This window comes from Kogia breviceps, chromosome 1 (assembly GCF_026419965.1).
Source record: "Kogia breviceps isolate mKogBre1 chromosome 1, mKogBre1 haplotype 1, whole genome shotgun sequence".
Classification (NCBI taxonomy): Eukaryota; Metazoa; Chordata; class Mammalia; order Artiodactyla; family Physeteridae; genus Kogia; species Kogia breviceps.
In genome coordinates this window covers 159,643,425-159,663,692 of record NC_081310.1, presented here as the reverse complement: position 1 = coordinate 159,663,692, position 20,268 = coordinate 159,643,425, and the positions used below count along the sequence as shown (strand labels likewise).

The following is a 20,268-nucleotide window of genomic DNA, read 5'->3' as shown; positions in this document are numbered from 1 at the left end:
CCAGGACAAAAACAGTCACATTTGTGACTCCAGATACCATCACATGAGGTTCTGGGGGTCAGAACTTCAGCATAAGAATTTTGGGGGACACAGTTCAGCATATAACCCTTCTATGTCAAAGGTGTTTTTCTCTGTGCTAAATAATAAATGTTCAAAATATTAGTTCCTTCAAACTTGCTTTGAAAAAAGGAGTAAAACAGAAGTACTGTGTAACTGCCATCGTCAAAACACAGATTTTTAACAAAGGAGCATTTTTTTTTTTTTTTTTTTTGTGGCCATGCCACACAGCATGAGGGATCTTAGTTCCCCAACCAGGGATCAAACCCATGCCTTCTCCACTTCCACTCCGCAGTGGAAGTGTGGAGTCTTACCACTGGACCACCAGGGGAGTCCACAAAGGAGCATTTCTAATGAACATCACCAAATAAACTGCTTGAAAACAAAGGAGTCAATGCAGGCACTATCCATCACTCTTTTTTTGGGTGGGGGAGGCAGGTAAGTGCCAAACCTGAGCCCCCTGCAGTGGAAGCGCAGAGCCGTAACCACTGGACCGCCAGGAAATTCCCCCTATCACTCTTAACGTTATCTAGAATGATCTTCAATTCCATTGGAGGACTCATAGTTCTTAGCATATAATTGTAATCACAGCTATGATTTATTACTGCAAAAGACCGCAAATCAAAATTGGTAAAGGGAAAAGGTGCATAGGAAAGGCACAGGCTTCTAAGAGTTCTCTCCTAGTGGAGTCACACAGAATGTGCTTAATTCTCCAGCACTGAATTGTGCCAACATGTTTGAAGTGTTACCTACCAGGGAAGCCCAAAGTACTGAGCCACTGCCTAACATATACCAAAATTCTAGACTCCCAGAGGGAAAACAGGTATTCAGCATAAATCGTACTGTTCACACAAAGAGTTTAGGCACAGTGAGCCATCAGTTAGGGAATACTGAGAACTGTCCCAGAGTCCAGATCTTTTAAACAGTACTGTTTTTATATCCCTGTCCAATCTTCCATTCAGTGTCTTCTAGCTGACAGGAGAAACAAGTTTACATTTTGCCACCTAGAAAATACCATTGGATTTCTAGTTACTAAATATTAATTCATATGTAAGGTCATTTTTAATAAGTATGATGGGAATTAAAACTAGGTGTGTGTGGTAAGAAGGGTGAGGCTATCTTTAAAATATCAGGAGTTCTTAGTCATTTTCTTCCCTATAGAGGGTTTCTGAAAAGTTGCATATAAACTGAAATTAGAATGGTGAATCACTTAAAATATCTAGAGGGTTTCTTTTTAACAAAAATACCAAAGAAGAAAATACATCCATAATATGAATAAGAGATAGGGGTTTTGTTTTTCTATTAATATGCTTCTTCGTAAGGTAGAGCTTTCCTTTTCTGTTCTGCTTTCTGTGTTCTCTGTACTCATATGTGAACCACAAGACCAAAGAAGTCTAGCCTCTTAAAAAGCACACGCTTAGAGACAGTTAAAGTCTTTTTGTTTGTAGTATAGGTCTTTTTGTTTGTAGTAGGTATGTTCAAGGATTAAGAAGTACCTCATTACCCACAGTCTTATACTAATTGTTCCACTGACTTCCGTATGAGTCATATCTTGATGTGGATGGCAGCTCATCAAGACTGGTCAGTTGGTCTGGGACTGAGAATAATGAAAGGTAGTCTAGACTGGAAATCATAACTCAAGGGTTGAAAATCTGAGCTGGCAGGGGTTACAATAGAGGCCGAAGAGTTTCTTGTATTCAGAGACAAGCCAGAAAGATAGGACCAAAGCCAGGGGCAATAATAGTTAGCTTCAAGTCTGCAAACCAGAGTCATTTGATGTTGGAGAGAAAGCAGAGGGTTAGAATAACTTACTCACTACAGGAAGTATCAGACTCAAATCTTATAATTTAATTTTTCAGACTGAAAATCCCATATTCATAAGTAGCAGTGTTTTTAAAACGGTGTTCTATTGATTCCTAGGATTCTGCAAAGGTACCCCAGGTAGGAGTTGGGGTGTGGGATTCTATTTTTCTATCAGCAATAGAATATATTTTACGGGGCAGTTTCAAAATGGATTTGATGCTCTTTGAAATTCTTAAATTTTAGAAGTTGTTGAAATTAGAAAACCTTTATTGCAGATGAAAAATCTTTATAACTTTATTAGAAATTCTTTATTTTGATGGCTTTCTTAAAATGTCATTTCAATGTAATATAAATGGACAAAGTCCAAATCATTTAACTTGGAGAATCTCCTTCCTATCCAGCAACCAAGCATGATGTAGTGGAAATTACCAGGTTAAAAGGGAGACCAGAATTCTAATTCCAACATTGTCAGTAATTTTGTGACTGACTGTAGGGAAGCTTGGGCCTATAAAATGAGAGAGTTGTTTTTAAGTGAATTTCTAAGATTCTTTTTTGACAAATTTTACTTACCTCCGTCATAGTCTAGTCCATTTCTTCTTTTTAAAAAAAAATTGTTTTATTTCATTTTCAGCTTTATTGAGTTATAACTGACATACAAAATAGAAAATTCAGTCCATTTCTTTTTTTTTTTCAGTCCATTTCTTAAACATTGCAATGCTTTTCTATAGTCACATACTAGTAGAAACAGAATAATATTGTAGTAGCTAACATTTATTTAGCTAACATTTATTTAATGAGCTTTTGTATGTGTGTCTCATGCTGTACTGGCACAGCAGTTACAAGTCTCTTTTAATTCTTACAGTAGTCCTGGTACTTTACACATAGAGAAACTGAGTCTAATAGAGGTTAAGTAAATAACTTGGTCAAGGTCTTATGACTAATAAGTAGCAGAGCAGGGACAGCCTTTTTGACTCTGAACTATGAAACTTTTCTGCATCGAAAGTTAGTCTGCTAGGTTATAAAACCTTAAAGAGGTGAATTTCTAAACCAGAGGTGCAACAGCAATTTTTATGATCTTTAATAACAGAAGGGTCATGTAACTTTTATATGCACTATAAAGCCTGGTCAACAAAGTTATTTTTCTAGTGCATAAAAGATTCTCTGAGTTTGACCTACAAACTGAAAATTTTTGTATATATACAGACTTGTTTAAAAGGAAATATTTGTTAAAAACATAACTTTTTATAAAGAAAAATTGCCTGTAGTCACAGTGGTGTAGATATATAGGGCTGAAAGAAAGTTTTCATACTGTACTAAAGAAATACAGTTTTTAATTAGTTAATTAATTTTTGGCTGCATTGGGTCTTCGTTGCTGCACACGGGCTATCTCAAGTTGCAGTGAGCAGGGGCTACTCTTCGTTGCGGTGCACGGGCTTCTCATTGCAGTGGCTTCTCTTGTTGCGTAGCATGGGCTCTAGGCACGCGGACTTCAGTAGTTGTGACACACGGGCTCAGTAGTTGTGGCTCTCAGGCTCTAGTGCGCAGGCGCAGTAGTTGTGGTGCATGGGCTTAGTTGCTCTGTGGCATGTGGGATCTTCCCAGACCAGGGCTCGAACCCATGTCCCCTGCATTGGCAGGCGGATTCTTAACCACTGCACCACCAGGGAAGTCCTGAAATGCAGTCAGTTTTATACTTCACTTCCTCTTTGAAAGCTAGAAGAATTGACAGTCTCTTCTCACTTGATGACTGACTGCACTTGTTAAAGTTTTACTGTATTCTGTATAATCGTCTTAATTCTTTTATAGGTAGAAACCTATGTAATTAAGCTGAAGCTAGAGGCAGAGTCTGTCAATATTGGGTGGTAGGGATGAGGATTGGGGAAAGCTTTAGGTCAACAAGCTGCTAGATGAGGTAGAATTTGGACCAAGGGACCTTCAGGGGAAACTAGAGGGGATAGCGAGAATAAAGCCAGTAAGATGGACAAGCATGAAACAGGAAACAGCTAATTGGGTTGCAGTAATAAACACAGCTCTTCGAATGCAGTGTTAATAGTTATAATAGCTACTATTTATGAGTTCCTGCCATTCCAAGGTTCACCATCTTTCTCATTTAAGTCTTATAGCAACCATGTAAGGTAGGGTAATCTAGATAGGTTAAATCACTTCAACACGTCACTCTGTTAAGTGGCAGAGAAGTGACTTTAACCCAAGGTTATCTGGATCCAAGAACTGTACTTAATAATAAATCTTCTTTGCATGTAATATGAGCTAAATAAATATTTGGATGAAGAATATAGTTCTGATAAGCACTCACATTCTTGGTTATTGTTTCCTAAATCATGAGCTAGAAGTATGAAAGTAACCATTAATGATTTTATGTGGAAATTCGTAAAACATGAAACTTTGAACTACTGACATTTTACCAGAGAATGTAATCTTAATTATTTGATAAAGGATTTACTGTGTTTTGAAATCTTTAATTACAGATTTGTTCTGAATCTCAGAGAAAAGAAATATTTAAAGTCTTAAGTTGAACTGCCTTTGACAAGAAACTCAATAATAACTACTGTCTGAAAAGGGGTTTATAAGAATAAGGCTAATTTAAAGGGACATAATGGTATCTTTAAGAGACATTGTAGTGAAGTGCCTTTTTCCTTGAATTAGATATTTCAGTATTTGAGCCTACTTTATATGTATCTGAGACTTTCCTCTAAAATTTCTCTTTGAAAAAGATATTTATACTTGAGCCCTTATGAAGTCTCTAATTATGGGTGCATTCTTGATTATTTTATTTTGAACCCCAGAAGCCATTGGCTCAAAACAGCTCCAACTGATGCTAGTTCTGAATGCTTATGGAGGTTATTTCACATAATTTTTTTTTAAAGCGTAACACAAATTTAGCAATTATTCCTGGAGGCATAATCTCATACTTGCAAATGTTGGCTGTCATTGTAAATGAGTGCTTAAATTGTAGAAATCATGGGTGATCCTACAGGATGAATGAAAATAACATTTTCTAATATAATGTGACTGGTAGTTGTGATTTAATGTAAATTTTCCCATGAAAACATCATACATGGATTGAAAGTGTTATGTCTCAGTTTATTCAGTAGAGATGTTTTCTGAAACACCATATTAGGTGGCTCAAAAATGGTTTTAGCCACAATGAAATCATTAGGTCAGAGATGCACTATTTCCCTCGTATTCATTGAGGTCTCTTCCCAGATGTCTCATCAGAGAGATTTTTTTCTGAGTATCTTACCTAAAGTAGCGTTCTTTTTTTCAACAAATACTACAGTACTACATGATCCATGGTTGGTTGAGTCCTTGGATGTATATTTCATTTGGAAGGAAGGTGGCCTCATTTGGCTCACTGGATTATCATATCTAAATATGTATCCAAAAGCCTAAAAGAAATTTTACAGAAGTTTATTGCAATAATGTCCAGTCTTTCCAAATAAATAATAAATTAATTTTAAGATTGTTGTCTCTATGGAAAGAAAGAATAAGTTTGCAAATAAGAAGAATCTATAATGGCCAATTCTAATGTAAATAATGATACACTGAGGCCACAAAACTCCATTGTGGCCTACAGAATATTCAATACAGTCCATTTGGTTAATTAATTAGTTACATTGATTTATCTTTCTGTGTATCAGGAATGAATATGTCTGTGTTATATGGTTTTCCTGTAGAAATACTTCAAGTGACATTCCATTCCAGTTTTTCTGTAAAACTGTGTTTCAGTATCCTTTAAACGTAGGTCAGATATGCTAAAGTTAAGGGAGGGTAAAACAGAAACTAATGCTACTGCATACTTGTCCAGTCTCCTTCTCCCCAAGGCCCCCTCCCCCAGCCAAAAAAGGAAGAAACAAAAGGAAAACACTACCCCAGAAAACAAATTTTAAAAAAATAATTCTTTTCTCCATTTAAAAAAATTTAGGAACAAGTTCCAGTTCCGGTCTATCATCCAACACCTAGCCAGACTCGCCTAGCAACTCAGCTGACTGAAGAGGAACAAATTAGGATAGCTCAAAGAATAGGCCTTATACAGCATCTGCCTAAAGGAGTTTATGACCCTGGAAGAGATGGATCAGAAAAAAAAATCCGGGAGTAAGTTTTAATTTATACATATTTCAAAGATCTGTTTTCAGAGATCTGATTTTTAAAAATACTCTCCTGCATTTTGGAAGTCAGATGTTTCATCAGTTCTTACAAGGAAATGTTTAGATGTAGCAATTAAGAAGACTTTTCATATAAAAATAGCTAAGAAATAAATAATGGTGTGAATCCTGACCATTTTATATGTTGCCTCTGTCCATTTGGATGACAGTTAATTTCAGTTAAAAATGATTTACCTGTGTAATAACTGTGAACTAGTACCAGCATTGCTGGTGGCCTAATCAATTGGGAAAGCCATTCGCAGGGTGTCAAGGACCTTTAGATCTAAACCCTTTGAAACAGTTAATTCTAGAGATCTATCCTAAAATATGTACCTCACTTCAATCCCTAGGGTTTTATGCATAAAGATAGTCACCATAGTTTTATTTAGTGAAAAATAACAGTAGAGGAATACTTTGGTAGGTTATGTAGCCATTAAAATGGTTTGGTAAGGGTTTTAGTGATATGAGGAAAATCTTATCCATTTCTTAACTTGTAGAATAATTGTACTAAGCCTGATGAGTTAAATATAAGGGAGATTTTGTCCTCAGAGCTCATTATTGTCTGAGAATCCCTAATGAGGACAGCCATTCTCCTTTTAGGTTGAGAATGGTCTTTACCAACATAGACATAAAGTAATTTACTATGTTGTGTTTGGCTGTTTGAGCTGTAGCACACCATTTAGGGCTAGTACTTAAGATTATAACCTATCTAGAATATTGACTCTCCCGAATTGGGTTGCTTCTTGAACCTGTAGAAGAGGGCAGTGAGCTTGAAACTGGGGTTATTGAAGAGAACTTCAGCCTGTAGCAGCCCAGTAAGTAGGCTGAAATCAGTGGTTCTGTATCTACATACAGTTATTAAAGTGAAAACTATACGGGCTTACACTAAAAAAGCAGTTCAAATGAAATTAATCTAACATGGTTTCCTACGTACTAAAGTTTCACATTCTCCTTAAGGTTTCTTCTGTAATATGTAGCTGTTTTACAAGTAAAATTCTAGCAGTGGACTTGATCCCTATGTGATACCTTTCTCTTTGCCCTGTTGATTGCTCTCAAACTCTTCAAATTCCCAGGTGATTGAAATAAGAGATTGTGGCTGTATAACACTTATTAGGAAAAAATTCAATCTGGATGCTTAGGTGTAGAGTGACAGGCAAGCCATTTTCCTCTGTTCATATTAACACTGTCTTCGAAATGGGGATTTTAAAGAGTATTCTAGATGGATCACTTCTCTAAAAATGCTTTCTTATTTCTCTCCCTCACCCTCAACAGGTGTGTGATCTGTATGATGGACTTTGTTTATGGGGACCCAATTCGATTTCTGCCGTGCATGCACATCTATCACCTGGACTGTATAGATGACTGGTTGATGAGATCCTTCACGTGCCCCTCCTGCATGGAGCCAGTTGATGCAGCACTGCTTTCGTCCTACGAGACTAATTGAGCCAGGGTCTCTCATCTGACTTCAAGTGAACCATCATTTTTGGTGGTTTTGATCTTTTGTCACTGAGCCCAAAGAGCCAGGGATTAGGAATTAAGATCATGCACAAAAGTTTCCTAAAAAATCCTGAATGGCTGCAGATGTTGGGGGAAAAATGTATGTGATATTTTAGAAACTTAGGGGGAAAAGTAGGAAGGTATTTTTATGTAAAGCCTTGACCCAGTGTTCAAAAATATAATTGTATTTAGATCTTGTTATTGCTCCAGTACATAGGAATTGTGTAAAGTGTTATACAGCAGCTGTATATGTTTAAATTGTGTATGTTGAAGATTAGGAAAAAGTTAGTGGTTGTTTTTTCCTAAATGAAATAACTTTCTTCTTCCCTCCACCCAAATTCTTTTCTCAAGTTGCTGGCATTTGGGTCAAGGTTTTATTAAAAGCTACATTTTATAACACTGGCACAAAAAAAGTAGTTTTAAGCTTGTTTGCACAGTTCTTTTTTTCCATTGGAAATGGAATTCATTGCCTTAGGTCTTTTTAAATAGTGTATTATTATCGTTGGGGCTGGCTCTGTGCTTGAAAACCAGTTTATTTATAACCTGTTATAAGTGCTATATCTGTTTGCAGTTAGGAAATGCAGAATTCAAAGTGATATCCTAGCTTGTAAGCAAACTGAGATGCACTATCCCTTTTCTATAAAAAAATGAGTTAATGTGTCAAGAAACCAACTCTAGTAAAGTGGGGTTTAATATTACCCTTTCTTATGTGTTTCACCTAATTATTTTGGTTGTTAATATGGTGATAATTAAAAGTCAAGGTAAATTTTAAATATTAAGAATTCTGATTTATTGAGCTTGAATTATGCCACCATGCTTATGTAAAAATAAACGTGGCACCATGGTTAAACTGAGAAAAGTTTCTCAGTTGTAACAATTTTGATTTATTCTTTCCTGTGACCTCCTTCCCTGTTGTCTTGAACATAGCAAAAGGATACTGCATCTCTTCTTATTGTAGTGCTGAGGTTACTGAAGTTATATAAAACACATCTCTGTTTCTGTTGGAAGGACAGTCCTGCTAGTTGACTGACAATTCTAAGCAGGGAGAATTAAGATAAATGTGTTTCATGTTTTGCACACAAATGCAGAATTTGTATAACCACATGACTTCATAGTTGTGATCTCAAAAAAGAAGGAATTTCTCTTTTATCTTTTTCTTGCAGTTAATATAAGAACACTGAATCTCTAAGCTTCTGAAGTGTTAGAGGTAGAGATGGTCTAGTAAAGATGTAGTTGTAATGTTTTATCCATTTAGCATGTGTTTATTTTTCTTTATGTATTCGAAGGTGACATATTTGTTCAACTCAGTGATATTACAGCTAAAAAATCATTCATTAGAAAAAGGAGAAGCAATCTCAACCCAACAAATCAGAAATGTTTCTTCTTATTTTATACTGAGTATTTGATTTTAACACTTTTCTACATACAAAACACAAGTCTCTCGAAGGGTTCCTCATAATTGCATTATAGAAGAATTTAGTATGTCATAAGCACTTAAAGATTTGACATTCAACTGTAGCAGTATCCATGTTGGTTAATTTTCTTATGAGCCCCATGATGAGTTTGAGAAAAATTGAAAGAAATTAGATTATCAGGTTCTGTTAAATTGTTACATGTATCTTGCTTAAGTTTTTGTTCATTAATTTATATCCAATTACATAAAGCAAATTTGGAGGAAACACCTGAAGTTGTGCAATATTTTCAGCAGTATTACTTTTTTTATCTTTGTGTTTTCTACTTAAACATGATGTCTGTCATCAAGTATTATAGTCACTTTCTTTTTTTCTAGATTGTTAAAATTGGTGAATGAACTTTTTTTAAAAAATCATCTTCTATGTTGCTGTTAGTCTTTATTACAAGGCTTCTTTCACAGAAGTTTGGCAGTAATATTGAAGCAACCAGGATTGAGCCTGAATGCTTTTTTTTTTTAAGGTATTTTGTATTCTTTAATTTTGATCTCCACATACCATGTTAAGAACCATCAGTTTTGGCTTTTACCAAGTTAAATAAAGTTATAATACAGTTGTAAAGGGCTAAAGGTAGAATTGATTACATAAGAATATTCTAATCCTTTCTTTAAAACACATGTATAAATTTAATTACTTAAAAATTTCTAGGTATATATACTTTTGGGGAAGTATTTTTTATGGCTTGGCATTTAATACCATCTAATCATAAATTTAGAAGCTTGATAGCTTCTAAATTTTCTTAAGCCAAATAATAGGTACAACATATTTGGATTTGGGCAAGATATGTTCAGGCTTGGCTGTAGGATTTGAGATGTCTGGAAAGCCTGACCAGGAAAAAATAAAAGAATCTTACTCTTTTAAATGTAAACCGAACAATTTGAAGTACTTTCAGATACTTGTAGTTTGGTTCACACAAACCTTTTAAATGCTATGAGTGTTCTTTATAAGACATCTCAGGTATTAGAAGACTCTCCAACTATTTTCGGTGTCTGTGTAATATAAAACAGAATATAGTGAGCATTGAGGTAACAAATTTTCTGTGAACAAAGCTTCTTAAGGAACCATGCATTTTTTTTTTTTTAATTTTTTTTTTTTTTTTTCCCTCTGGAACCATGCATTTTAAAAAATGAATAACAATAAAGGAGTCCAAAGCAGAACTGCCTATGGTCCTGAGACTGAAAATGGCAAACAGGAAAGAAGGTAAGTTTCTTTGGCATAATTTGCAAATGTAGGCAATTGGTGGCCATGTTTGCTAACAAAGGCATTGGCTAGCAATCAGTTTCTCAGAGTCAGCTGATGACACTTGCATGTTAAATGCATCAGAGCTAATCAGCTAATTTTTTTAAGCCTTTAATTTTGAAATTGGTGGACATGAGAATTGGTGGATTTTGGTTCGTATCTCCTGAAGTAATACTAAATTTACCCACCTGAATTTAAAGATCATCTATTCTTTTACTGGATATGGAAAAAGTTAGTGAAGATAGTTTGTAACCCCTCCTTCTATACCCTATGTAACTCCCCTGTTCTAGTCTTACACTCAGCTAGACTTCCCTAAGACACAGGCCTGGTTCAGATGTCCCCATCATGTGAGGCATGGGCATGAGAGCCATCAGTGTCCTATGCAGTCTTATTCTGACTGCATTCTTTTGAGGACATAGCTGAATTTCTTATAATTTCTTCCCCCTTGGTCCCACTTTCTAAGTATTTTGCCATCATTAAATTAAAAAGTGTGGAGTAAAAATGTCCAACTACGAAAATTTCCATCTTTGCATTTGTCATTAGTGATTGACCCACTGTTAGGTGATTTACCTAAGATCAAGAAATGGTCTCTGAAAGAATTTTTTCTCAGTTCTGTATTGTCAGAATAGGTTTTTGCTTATGGCCAGGCAGTGGTTAAATGCTCATAATTCAGATTTAGAGAGGACTTTAGTTTGTAGTAATTCAAGTGAAACATAAGGGTTTAATGGGAGGAGTAACTAAATGCTTGATTACATTATATAAGACGCCTTAAAACAGTACTTTTTCTGAGTGGTTTGAAAGATGTAGTAAGTTCATTTTATATATTTAGGGAAAGTTAACTGGACTGTTCTCTCCATTAAAGTACTATTTTTTAAAATATAAATTTATTTTTGGCTGCATTGGGTCTTTGTTTTTGTGCATGGCTTTCTCTAGTTGCGTCAGGCAGGGGCTTCTCTTCGTTGTGCAGCTCAGGCTCTAGGTGCACGGGCTTCAGTACTTGTGGCTCGTGGGCTCTAGAGCGCAGGCTCAGTAATTGTGGCACATGGGCTTAGTTGCTCCGCGTCATGTGGGATCTTTCCAGACCAGGGCTCGAACTCGTGTCCCCTGCATTGGCAGGCGGATTCTTAACCACTGCGCCACCAGGAAAGCCCTAGTACTATTTTTAACTAGAGAAAAATAACATCTTTTTTTTAAGCTTCGAAGAGTTACATTGTAACAATGTTTATATTAAAATAACATATAGAAGTTAGTAAATGGATGAGGCCACATGTATCTGGGGAATATTAATTTAAATATACTTTGTAATTCTTTTTCTGAGAGCCTCTGGATCTAAAAACAGCAGTGCTGGGTGTTTATTCAGATATTGATTGTCCTGATAAAAGTATCCAGACTTTGCTTTTCCATTTATCCTTTGGCTGTTTCCTTGCTCTTTAGCATGGATGAAATTCCAGATGAATCCCTTTACAACCCATTTCCTGATCCATAATTTTTTTTTTTTTTTCGGTACGCGGGCCTCTCACTGTTGTGGCCTCTCCCATTGCAGAGCACAGGGTCTGGACGCGCAGGCTCAGCGGCCGTGGCTCACGGGCCCAGCCGCTCCGCAGCATGTGGGATCTTCCAGGACCGGGGCACGAACTTGTGTCCCCTGCATTGGCAGGCAGACTCTCAACTACTGCACCACCAGGGAAGCCCCATAAAATTTTTGTTAGAGGCTTCAGTAAAATTTTACAAAAGGGGTTTGGATTTACCTGCACATCTTAATTGTCCACATTGTTCTTGTTTGCCTTATCACACTAAACAATGGGCATTAGCCCAGGATAATAACTGCATCTATCTATTTAATGTTACTGATAGACTGAAACCATCTACCATTTCATAAATTTTTTTATGGAAACAAGAGATGCTAACATTCTTTTACGTTTTTGTTCTTTGAGAAACCTAACTGTCCCCTGGAAAATTTAGTCATCTTTGGATGCTTTCCACAGGAAGTTTGGTTTCCTCCGCATATGAATGAAGCAGCATTATCAATAAGGTACAGATTTTAGGCATTTAAAAGTGATTGTGGGGACTTCCCTGGTGGTGCAGTGGTTAAGAATCCTCCTGCTAATGCAGGGGACACAGGTTCGAGCCCTGGTCCGGGAAGATTCCCACATGCCGTGGAGCAACTAAGCCCATGTGCCACAACTACTGAGCTTGCGCTCTAGAGCCTGCGAGCCACAACTACTGAGCCCGAATGCCACAACTACTGAAGCCCGCACGCCTAGAGCCCGTGCTCCACAAGAGAAGCCACCACAGTGAGAAGCCCGCACACTGCAAGAAAGAGTAGCCCCCCGCTCACCACAACTAGAGAAAGCCCACATGCCGCAACGAAGACCCAATGCAGCCAAAAATAAATAATTTTAAAAAAAACTGATTGTGATCAAAGGATGAGCAGTGCCTGTTTACTTTGAATACATTCTTATCAGTGTGTAACAGCAGTGCTAATCTAGATTTCTTCGTGCTGAGAAAAAGAAGTTGAAAAAGGTAACGGTTTACCTCAAGAGTGTCTGGTCATAGTGATGAATGCTTACGAGAAGATGTACTTGGCTAAGCAAGTGATGGGCTCAGCTTTTCTCTGGGGGGCCATACAGTAGTTAATCTAGTCATTCAGGATCCGAAAGCGAGTCTTAGGCGTTGTGTGAATTGGGAAGCCTGGACTGTGCTATCAGATTGGCTTCCAGCACTATCCATACCAGAGGTATGGGGATGAGCTACATTCTGCCAATTCCAGGATCACAGCAGTCCTTCACCTTTGAGATAGTGCAGAATAATGATCTTTCCATGAGGGTAGCTGAACTCAAGCAGACAGGTAAGTTAATGGCTACAATTTTAGGGTATGCAGTGAAGGGAAGTTGTTTTTCACAAACCATTTGTCCTCATGGCCCTTGATAATCACTGTCCATGATGTTATTTTGATATGAGGAATAATAACCATTCTTTTCAGTAGTGAGATGGGTACTAATGGCATTGTCAGGTTGGTCATTTTTGCAAGCCTTGTTCTCAGGATTATTTATTTCTGAAACTGTGTTAATGGCATTGAAGATATCTTTGAAGTAAGAAATCATGTTTATGGGTTTGGATTTTTGATAAACTGGGTTGCTGATTTCTCATGAAGAGTAAAGAACAAGAAATGCCAACTTACATTGACTCTTAGAGCCTGATTATCACTTAGCAGCATATTGAAAGTATTTTTGTCCCCCTAAGTGTGGTAGCTGGTGCAGGGAACAGGAGGTATTGTAATGGCAATTCTCATGAAGCAGAAGCAATTGGTGCTGTTGGCCTTTGGCATGGCACTGGCCTCCCAACTTCCATGTTTAAACCTATATAGTACATTCTTCACACAGCATTTAAAATAGTTTTGAGTAAATTGGATGATGTCATTCATCTGCTTAGAACTTTTAATTGCTTCCCATTGTGTGGAGAATAAAATCCAAGCTTCTTAATGGAGACAGTAGACTTTCTGCCTCTCTCCTTTCATAGCACTCTACTTTCTAGACTTTGTGTGCTTTCTAAAATGCCAAGCTCTTTCCTGTCTCAGATCTTTTGTAGTTCCATCCTGTAGTTCACTTCCCCAGATTGTTTGATGGCTGGTTTCTTACCCTCTGGACCAACAGCCCCTGTTTATTTACTCCATGGCTCTAATTTGTTTACTTTCATGAGAGCAGGACATTTAGGTGCTCAACAGATATTTATTAAGTGAAGGCAAGGAGAAAGCAGGGAAGAAGAGAAGCCCTAAGGAATCTGAGCATTTGTGATGGAGTGGGAGCCACCGTCAAGGAGGTTCCCTTTGGAAAATTGGGGTCTTAGATTGTTGAGGGTTGCAAGGAGAAGGACAAAGGCAGAACTCTTCCTGAATGGGCAGCTTTCTAATAAGCCTTGTCTCTAACCAGTACTGCCCTCATCCTCCCCTTCCCCTGAGAATGTTGGCAGGTCATAGTTCCTGTATATCAACTTTTGAAAGAAAGGACATATTGGATACATGTTTTTGTCTGCCTAGTACCCCATCTTTTTCAGTAATAACTCCCAACTGAGCATGTAATCCAAGATAGACCCATTGTAGTACCTCATTCCCTTTCCAAGGCAGTGGCTCTCAGGCTTCAGTGTGCATCAGATCCACCTGGAGGACTTGTTCAGGTGGTTCAGCCTCACCCCTGCATCAGGGGGAGGGGGGCTGATAATTTGCATTTCCAAAAAATTCCCTGATATCTAATGCTGATCTGGGGAACCACTGGCCTAAGGGATGGACATTCAAGCCAAGTCAGACTAATCAGAGTCCTTATCTGGGGATTTTTCATACTGGAGGTAGGAAAAGGAGCCCTTTTCTTGTCACAGAGCTGTGAGGATGTAAGGTCTGAACTGCCACTCAGAGCAGTCAGTTCAAGAGAATAACACAAGAGCAAAGCCAAGAGATGGAGAAGGCCTAATGGATGCACTAGAGCCATTGATTCAGTCATCCCCTAGGCCAAACTCACCACTGCCTTCCCACAGTATGTGTGGGCCAATACATTTACCTTAATATACCAAGGACTGTGCTGGGCTATTTGCTTAGTTGATTTCTTTCTATTCTCAGCAGCCCTGTGAAGCAGTTGGCATTGGCCCCATTTTATAGAAGAGTAAACTGATTCTCAAAGCAGCAGAATAATTTGAATTCAGTCTGTACTTTTATCCACTATTATCCCATGTAATTAATAGAATTTAAAGTTGATATTTTTAGATCAGGCTTTTCTCTTATGAATTTGTTCACCACCTCTTTTCCATAGATAGTTGTCTGAAAGTCACCTTTAGCCCAAGGGTGACAGATTTCTGGCCCATGGACCACTTTGACCCACAGGTGTGATATGTTTGGCCAGCCAGCACTCTTAGGTGCTTAAACTTAAAATTCTAAGAGTGCCTTCAGCATCATATGCTTCCCAGTTTGTCACTGTTCCTACCTCTTATTGTCTTACACTAAAACCTCTTTTAGCCTATGGTTTGGACTCAAGCCTCAGTCCAGGCCTGAGCCTCTGCATCTGTTCACTTCCCATCTCGGGGGTAGCTGACTGGAACTCTGCCTATCCAGCTGGGGATTAGATCATGCCTTTTCCTTCAACATCCTGATAATCTTATGAGCAATATGGTTGCTTAAGGATTGCCTTTGTCCAAGATAGACCCTGTCCCTAGCTCATGATGCCAAGTGCCACAGGGGAACCATGCCACACAAGCATATGTTCCATGTGCTCCACGCCGAGGATTTCTAATGTTTTGAGTTACCAGCCAGTACCTTTTCCATACTTAACAGTGGCCCAAGAGTCAATGTAAGTCAGATCCGACTTTAAGCTGATAATTTGAAAGCTTGACCAGCAGTTCAGGAAAGCATGAGCTTTAGAGTTCAGCTGCCTGACTTCAAATATTTCTGATGCATAATAGCTGTGTGGTCTTAAGGCAAGTTATTTAACCTATGTCTCAGTTCTCTCATCTGTAAAATGGCAGTAATAGCTCCACTTCAAATGTAAGGTACTTAGAATCACAACTGGTAAGTAGCACTTAATATTAGCTAGTATTACTCCACCGAGGGCATATGGTATCCGGTGTTATGAAGTGTTTGTTTGGGACGTGAAGAACAACAAAACCATCCTATCCAGTCATCTGTGAGGTGTTAGCTGTGATGTGATTAAACTTCAACGTCAGTTTTTAGAAGTCCATAGCGATCTTCTGTAATTGCATGTCTTACCAAAGGGCTCTATTATATTTTGTCACTTAAGAGCTGACTAGACAGTAGAAGCAACTCATAAATTGCTTACTTCGAAATGGATTTTTCAAGCCCCTAAATGAGGCTCCTTGTTTGTGGAATGACTTACCCTGTTGGACAGTGATGAACTTTGTACCAGATTTCCACAGAGCTGTGCTAACCCAAGAAAGGCACTTTCCAACCTTGGAAAGCTGCGTCTGAGGGCGAGGGTGAGAAGTTCCCATTTGCTGCTTGGTTTTCAGAATCCAGGCACCTCTCACTTATTACTGAATTAGTGTGATGGTGCTAAGGACATAAGAAAACTGTTGAAAAGGCATACTGTTGGGGTTTATATTTGAAGCAGAGAAGAAGACTGTTGTCCACTCCCTGTCATCTTAGAAGAGATAAACTTGGGAGTAACTCCAGAGAAAATTGTCTTTGGATTTTATTCCCCCGTCGAATGATTCAAGCACTCAGCAGGCTGGGGCTTTTTAAAATCCTCCTGATGCTCCCTTCAGTTGCTGGGAATCTCCCACCTGGACCTCAGCCTAGTGTTTGGTTGGCGTTGGCCTTTTAGGGTCCTGGCTTTGCTGTCAGGTCGTGGCTTTTTTGCTGTGAATGACGACAGCTGTCTTGGAAACACTCCCATTCTGACTTGAGAGATAAGGCATAGGGAATCCTGCCAACATATGGGAGAGCTGATAGGGACCAGCACAGTGCTGGAAGCTACCCTGCCAGTCCAAGGCCTGGGACCAGTGAGAGGCAGAGGTAGACTTTCTGTTGTCAAGAGCCTATTCAGAGCATGTTACACAGTTGCTGTTTCCTAACAACTGAATTCCTCTGTGTGGCACAGGATTCAGACTTTCCCGAAATGAGGATTATTTGCTCTCTGGGTGTCCTGGGAGGAAGGCTATCATCACTTCTGGTAAGCAGCCTGGTGGCACAAGGCTTTGACAAAAGGTAGGAAAGTATATATCTGTTGCCTCTTTTTGGAGACAAAAGCCCAGAGACAGACTTGACCAGAATTAGAACTGTTGACAGCAGCAAAGAGCCTTAATCTAGTCCAAATTAACTAATTTTTAGAGGGTCCATGACTTTCCCAAGGTCACTCTGAAAGGCAGTTAGCAAAACAAGGACTAGAATTCAGGTCTCCTTATTTCTAGGCCAAGACTCTCCTCACCTGATCAGGTGCCTCTCCAGGGCAGATGTGCTGGAAAGGTCTGCAGTGTTAGAGAAGCAGTGACCAGAAACGGCTCAAGACGCAATGAGAAGCCCATGACAGAATTTTCACGTTCAGAGGCCTCTGCACAAGGATATGGTGGTGTCAGACACCCAGCATTTTCACCTTCACATACATTTTTTGTTTGTTTTTGGCCACGCCACTCGGCCTGCGGGATCTCAGTTCCCCCACCAGGGACTGACCCTGGGCCACGGCAGTAAAAGCACTGAGTCCTAACCACTGGACCACCAAGGAACTCCCTCACATACATGTTTTTGATGGACTAGCTCAAGCTGCAGGTAGAATAAAGGAGACAGAACTCATAGCCAGACTGCAGCCAGAGGTAAAGGTGACAGAGGCTAATTAATGAAGCCCATCAGGAAATAGCAACAACTAGGAAACCATCCTGGCATAAAAATTTAAAAATAAAAGCACCTAGAATGAACATTGAGATGAAAGGGTTTTGTAAGCGGCAATTTTGCAAATTACATGTTTGGTATCCTGTGACCGGTGCTGCTTTTATACTGCAATAGGTAGCATTCAAATATGTGAGGGAGGACAACAGGCCACCTTCATTCAGCAGCCTGGCTCTACTTCACCCCTTTCACCTGGAAATAGGCTGCCCGACAACCTGGAAATAGGCTGGGCTCCCAGCATTCAGGCTGTGGAGGAGAGAGAGCTTGCAAAGGACTTGCCCTCTGTGGAAAGCATTCTTTTATCTAGTTCTAACAAAATAAATATGGAATCTTCCTTTCATAGCATTTCTGCTGTAACAGTACACTAAGTGCAAAAGAATCTTGGATGAGGGTTTTCGGCTTTGTTTTCCTAATGAGAATATGCTTTACCTAAAACCCATAACTTCATTCAGCATCAGTCACAGGAAGCTTGGTTGTATATTAATAGATTAAACCACCTAGCTTCTGGCAAATGCTCACAAGTGTTTGCTAAATACAGCAGGCTGGAAGACTGGAAAAGTTGTCTTGTGGTTCTTCCTTTACAGAAACTGCATTCATGTGCCTGAGGAATCACATTTTCACAGATGAATATTTTTACCAGGAAAATGGTTAAGTTGAAGTATGCTGTTGTTAGATTGTGAATGGTAAAACCTGGTGTTTGTTGGTCATTGAACTTGAGTCCTCACTTTAACAGTCCCACTGGGTGCAAATTCAGATGCTTTTAGGCGCCAGAAAGATTATAAGTGTTGAAAAGAGCCTCTACTCAGCTCCAACTGATTGTTGCCTTGTGGGAATGAGGCCCAATATTGCCAGATTATTAAAATAAGATGCCAGAAACCAGATTTATTTGTGAAATCTCCCCATCTTAAAATGTTAGTAACTTATTCTAAAAATTTTAAAACATTATGTTAGCTAAAGAAAACATGCCTGAGCCATATGACTTCTGATTCAAACTTTCTGCCCAGCCTAAGAATTCAAGCAACAACATATTTTACTGAAATAGATGTTGCATGATCTCTTAAAGTGTATAAGTTTTATTACTTAAATATATCTTTTCTCTTAACTGAAAAATCTGAAACACACTAACAGGCCAAGAATAACCATTCTGTTTCTAAGAAAAACGCTGTCAGTAAATAAGTGTACCTCGAAGGGAAGTACAGAAGATTTTTATGTTTCATAAATCATTCCCAGTGGTTTCAATTTGGCATATAGCAGACTAGTATCTGAGGAACTTTACCTGCCAAGCTTCTTGGCTTTGGCACAGAAAGGGCCACAGGGTTCCTCCTTCTTTCAGGCCTCGGTATTGCTATTCCTTAGTGGCAAAGATTGATTTTTTTTTTTTTTCTACAGATGGACTCAAAATTATCTCACTAAAAAGACGTGTTTGATTTTTTTAAAATTGGAAAGTTGTTACAAAGGGCGTGTAAGAAGTAAGGTAGTGGGAGTGTGTGAAACCTCTATGTCCAACCCCCAGAAACCTCAAACCCTGCGGTGCAGGTCCTCCTTTGGGTCCTTCCAGCCCTGGAAGCTGAGACCTCGCTGAAGTCTGAAAAGCACTTTGGCCCTTGGCATCATAGATTTACCTCCACATCAGTATGGGTTAAAACAATGATTTACAGGTGGTTGGTTGGTAGTTTTTTCCAAAGCCAACTTTGATCCCATCAATGTATTTCTAAGGAAAATGTAAACTGTTTATACATTCTCTTAAACGTCACAGTGAAAAACAAGTACCCGTATATGTGATAGGGCAGGCAGGGGGCTCCAGGCACTCTGTCTTTGGCAAAGACCCTTGGCCACACTGGTGAAAATGCCAGCTTCGCTTCGGCACAGATACCTATGTCGTGTCATCGCACTGGAGCACCCGTGGACCCCAACGGCAGGGCAGGGGGATGGGATCTTTTTGAAATGTTTCCAGGAGCTCTGTCCAGCTGCCTCTGTCTTCCAGCCTGGGAATGCTGCACAAAACTACAGGGGCATTGATGAAACCATGGATCTGTTGCCATTCTCTAGGGAAGACTTGGCTTGGAGTGTGGCTGCCTGGATTCGAAAATGTGTCCTTGATTCCATGGAATAATTCTTATAATTTTGCCTGGAAGAAACCAGAGAATCCGACACATGAGGCTGCTCCAGGAAGTGCTTTTCCTTTAGTCTGAACTGTGGAAGCCCACTAGCCAAGGAATATTTTTAGAGGCTTAGATCCCTACCTCTGTCTAAAGAAAGAGTTGGGCCCTGACTAATAGGGATTACCTGTTATCATGCCCTCTGGTGCCACTCTTGGTCCTGTTGTTGGGTCCCTGAGCTTGAAGGAGTGGTTTCAAGAGGTAGATCCAAGGGCTGGAAGGCAGGAGACCTGCATCTTCACACCAGCCCTGCAGCTAGCTTGTGGTGTGACTCTGGGTAACTGAGTCCCTGATGCTGGGATTTCAATTCCTCAGTGGTAAATTGAGGAAGAAGCCTCCCTACGCCAGGTGAGAGCTGGGTTCCCCAGGTACATAGGCCCAGCCTCTGGGCTGCCTATACTGCCTCTGCCAGCACCCTCCTCCCTCACTGCTACCTGGCCTCCTCTGCCCATACCCTGCACTCAATGGGGAACAAAGGACAGACCAAGGCCAATCATGTC

At 39.2% G+C, this 20,268-nt stretch overlaps 2 protein-coding genes across 6 annotated transcripts in view; one reads left to right on the top strand and one right to left on the bottom strand.

Annotated features, from left to right (window-relative positions):
* RNF11 (ring finger protein 11) overlaps positions 1 to 9,550 on the top strand; it is a 40,906-nt gene extending 31,356 nt beyond the window's left edge. Inside the window, exons 2-3 of the mRNA XM_059064406.2 lie at positions 5,804 to 5,973; positions 7,296 to 9,550. Of these exons, the coding sequence (XP_058920389.1) occupies positions 5,804 to 5,973; positions 7,296 to 7,467 (342 nt within the window). The 3' untranslated portion in view covers positions 7,468 to 9,550. The remainder of the gene's footprint in view (positions 1 to 5,803; positions 5,974 to 7,295) is intronic.
* Positions 9,551 to 19,242: 9,692 nt separating this feature from the next.
* TTC39A (tetratricopeptide repeat domain 39A) overlaps positions 19,243 to 20,268 on the bottom strand; it is a 52,056-nt gene continuing 51,030 nt past the window's right edge. For all 5 annotated transcript variants that reach the window (XM_059064126.2, XM_067007994.1, XM_067007984.1 and 2 more), the window contains one exon: positions 19,243 to 19,737. In XM_059064126.2, the coding sequence (XP_058920109.1) occupies positions 19,614 to 19,737 (124 nt within the window). In that variant the 3' untranslated portion in view covers positions 19,243 to 19,613. The remainder of the gene's footprint in view (positions 19,738 to 20,268) is intronic.